Source organism: Amborella trichopoda, chromosome 9 (assembly GCF_054954075.1).
Source record: "Amborella trichopoda isolate Santa Cruz 75 chromosome 9, AtrichopodaSantaCruz75HAP2 v2.0, whole genome shotgun sequence".
NCBI lineage: Eukaryota > Viridiplantae > Streptophyta > Magnoliopsida > Amborellales > Amborellaceae > Amborella > Amborella trichopoda.
Window position 1 is genome coordinate 22,535,976 of NC_142344.1, and position 3,461 is coordinate 22,539,436.

At 42.2% G+C, this 3,461-nt stretch overlaps 1 protein-coding gene across 1 annotated transcript; it reads right to left on the reverse strand.

Moving 5' to 3' along the window:
* Positions 1 to 349: 349 nt before the first annotated feature.
* Positions 350 to 3,072, reverse strand: LOC148780457 (uncharacterized). The gene is made up of 3 exons (XM_088847787.1): positions 2,160 to 3,072; positions 1,810 to 1,970; positions 350 to 745 (listed from the first exon to the last, which is right to left on the reverse strand). The coding sequence occupies exons 1-3, from the start codon at positions 3,070 to 3,072 to the stop codon at positions 350 to 352; spliced, it is 1,470 nt and encodes a 489-aa protein (XP_088703913.1).
* Between the last annotated feature and the right edge of the window lie 389 nt (positions 3,073 to 3,461).

Sequence of the window (3,461 nt, forward strand, 5' to 3'; positions counted from 1 at the left end):
AAGTATTCCATGCAACCTCACTATCTCCTTGATGTATAACTGGGCCAGCTTATCCAATGTTTAGGTCGTGCGGAACGGTAAAAAGTGGGCAGGTTTAGTTAGACGGTCCACAACAACCTAAATATTATCATGGCATGAACTCGTTCTAGGTAAACCAGAGACAAAGTCCATAGTAATGTGCTCCCATTTCTATTCTGGCACGAGTAATAGCTGCAACAACCCGGTGGGCTTTTAATGTTCAGCTTTCACCTACTGGCATGTTAAACAATTAAAGACAAGTAGTGTCACTTCTCTTTTTCATGTCATCCCACCAGAAAATTTTCTTCAGGTTTTGATACATCTTATTACTCTAAGGATGTATAGCATAGCGAGAGTGGTGAGCTTCCTCCAAGATAGCTCTCTTCACACTCTCATCATTCAGGATACAGACCTGATCTCTGAATCTCAACAAGTTGTCACTACTCATAGAGAAATCGTCTCTTTTTCCCAACTTCATCTCTTCCAAAATTTTCAAAATTTTCATGAGTTGGGGATCCTTCTTTTGTGCCACTCGAATTTGTTGAAAGAGCTGGGGTTTCACCCTTATGCAAGCTGTCATACTTACCACACTACTCAAGGGCAAAGCTGGATGCCATCCCACTACATCCTCCAATAATTTTATCTCTTGAACTAACAGATGAGCCACTGATATTACTGGTTTCCTACTCAGAACATCAACTACTACGTTAGTCTTGCCCAGGTGATACTGAATGGTACAATCATAATCGTTTAATAGATCCACCCATCTCTTTTGTCTCATATTCAACTCTTTTTGAGAAAACAGATACTTGAGGCTCTTATGATTCATAAACACCTTAAACTGGGCTCCATAAAGGTAGTGTCTCCAGATTTTTAGAGCGAATACTATAGTTGCAAGCTCTAGTTCATGAGTTTGGTAATTCTATCCATACGACTTTAATTGTTTGGAGGCAAAAGCAATGACCTTCCCATGCTGCATAAGTACACATCCGAGCCTTTGTGAGAGGCATCGGTGTAGACTATAAAGCCTTCATTTCCTTTGGGTAAGGTCAGTATTTGAGCCGTGGTCAGTCTCTTCTTTAGCTCTTGAAAGCTTTTCTCATAGTCATCTGACCACACAAAATTTATATTCTTCTGGGTTAGGCGAGTCTGAGGGAGCGCTAGCTTCGAAAATCCTTCTACAAAGCACTGGTAATATCCTGCTAACCCCCGAAAACTACAGACCTCTGTCACATTTGTTGGTCTTCCCATGATAGAATAACTTCAATCTTAGAAGGGTCGACAGCAACTCCATCCTTAGAAACAATGTGCCCCAGAAAAGCCACACTAGGAAACCAAAAATCACTCTTGCTCAATTTGGAATATAACTTTATTGACTTTAAAGCTTGAAGGACCACTCTCAGATGTTGCTTATTCTCAACAAGGCTCTTCGAATATATTAGAATGTCATCAATAAAGATCACAACAAAATCATCTAGAAAGGGTCTAAAAATTATATTCATCAAGCTCATGAAGACAGCTGAGGCATTAGTCAGTCCGAACAGTATTACTAAAACTCATAATGGCCCTATTGAGTTTTGAAAGCTGTCTTGGAGATATCTTCCTCCTTGACACGTAGTCGATGATAGCCCGTTCAGAGATCAATCTTAGAGAACACTTGGACCCCTTGAAGTTGGTCGAAAAGGTCATCAATCTAGGCAGAGGGTACTTGTTTTTCATTGTTACTTGATTCAACAGCCTATAGTTTATACAAAGTCTCATGGACCCATCCTTCTTTTTCAAAAAAAGAACCGGCACCCCAAGGCGATACACTAGGTTGGATGCACCCCTTTTTAGCAACTCATGTAATTGTTCTTTCAACACTTTCAGTTCTGTTGGGGCCATTCTATATGGGGCCTTGGAGATGGAAGTAGTATCAGGGACCACATCTATCACAAACTCTATATCCCTAACTGGAGGCAAAGAGGTCAACTCCTTAGGAAAAACTTCTGAGTACTCTCTTACCACTGGTATCTCTTCTAGCTTGGACTAGACGTCCCGATTCTCTACTACATAGGCTAAGTACCCAACACATCTTTTGGCCAGAAGAAGAGAAGCCCGAAGGGTAGAAATAAAGTGTAGAGGGAGAGCATCCTTGATACCCACAAGGTGCAGTTCAGGCTGGTTAGGGCGTTCAAAGGTCACAGTCCTATCATAACAGTTAACAGTAGCATGGTGTGTGGATAACCAGTCCACGCCTAGAATAACATCAAAATCCTGAATATCTAAGAGTATCAAATAAATGGGCAAGTCGCACCTCTCAAGCAAAACTTCATATTGTTTGTATGCCTTATCAATTTCCATATAATCCCCTATAGGTGTGTACACTACTAAAGTATAGTCAAGACTTGAAGGTTCAATATTCATATGGCATGCAAAATGAGATGCAACAAAAGAATGAGAGGAACCAGGATCAATCAAGACTTTAACTTCTTTACCATAAACAAATAACGTACCTTTGATCACCGAGGTAGACGACTTAGCTTCGTTCTCCGTAAGTGCAAATACCTGACCTTGAGTCTTTGGCCTGTCTTTGGGCTTTGTCACCGAGCATTCCTTAATTAAGTGGCGGGGCTTGCCACATAGATAACACGCTCCCGACTTCTTATAACATTCAGCCGCAGAGTGGTTGTTTGACACACAATTTGAACAGGTTGGGCATCGGTTATCCCTCACATCACTCGGAAAGGTCTTTTGAGTTTTCCCGCTGCCCTGATTTGCTCGCCCCCTAAAATCTCTCCTAAGATGTGGCCAAGTCTTCTTTCCAAAACTTTCAGGCAGTACGGACCTCACTCCCCCCTCTTTCCTCAACCAAAATTCCTCGCAATCCCTCTTAACCTTCATAGCAAGGTCTACCAATGGGGAGAACAACTTAAGGTTGGCTAATACTACTCTCCCTTTGATATCTGGTCGGAGGCCCCTTTCAAACTTGCTTGTCTTGTGCGCTGTTGTATTGATGATGTGGGGCGCATACCGAGAGAGCTCTGCAAACTTGGTTGCATATTGTACTACCATCAGCCTTCATTGTTGCAGCTCAACAAATTCGACTTGCTTCCTCTCCCGGATAGAATCGGGGAAATATTTTTCATCAAATGCCACTAGGAAATTATCCCGGGTGGCCTTAGTCCATGTCTTCATCCAAGACTGCTTTACCAAGCTCCACCAATGTTCGACCTCCCCTTCCAGCATAAAAGTTACCAATCTGACCTTTTGCTCATCTAAGTAGTGTAAAACATCCATAATCTTCTCTACTTACTTCTTCCATCTTTCAGCTTTCTCCACTCCCCCAAGCCCCGTGAATGCTGGAGGTGATAGCCTCCCAAATCTCTCAATTAGCCTACTGTCTGCCTGATTTGGGGCAAGGGCAGTTGGGGTCAACATATAGTCTTTCATGACCTGAGTCA

Excerpts from the sequence above, each read along its gene's own strand:
- LOC148780457 (XM_088847787.1), bottom strand. The coding sequence starts at position 3,072 with ATGGTAGTACAATATGCAACCAAGTTTGCAGAGCTCTCTCGGTATGCG. Across the intron at positions 1,971-2,159 it reads GCCTGAACTGCACCTTGTGG|TTAGGGATATAGAGTTTGTG; the intron begins GTATCAAGGATG and ends CTTTGCCTCCAG. Across the intron at positions 746-1,809 it reads TGTATCGCCTTGGGGTGCCG|TATCACCTGGGCAAGACTAA; the intron begins GTTCTTTTTTTG and ends TGTACCATTCAG.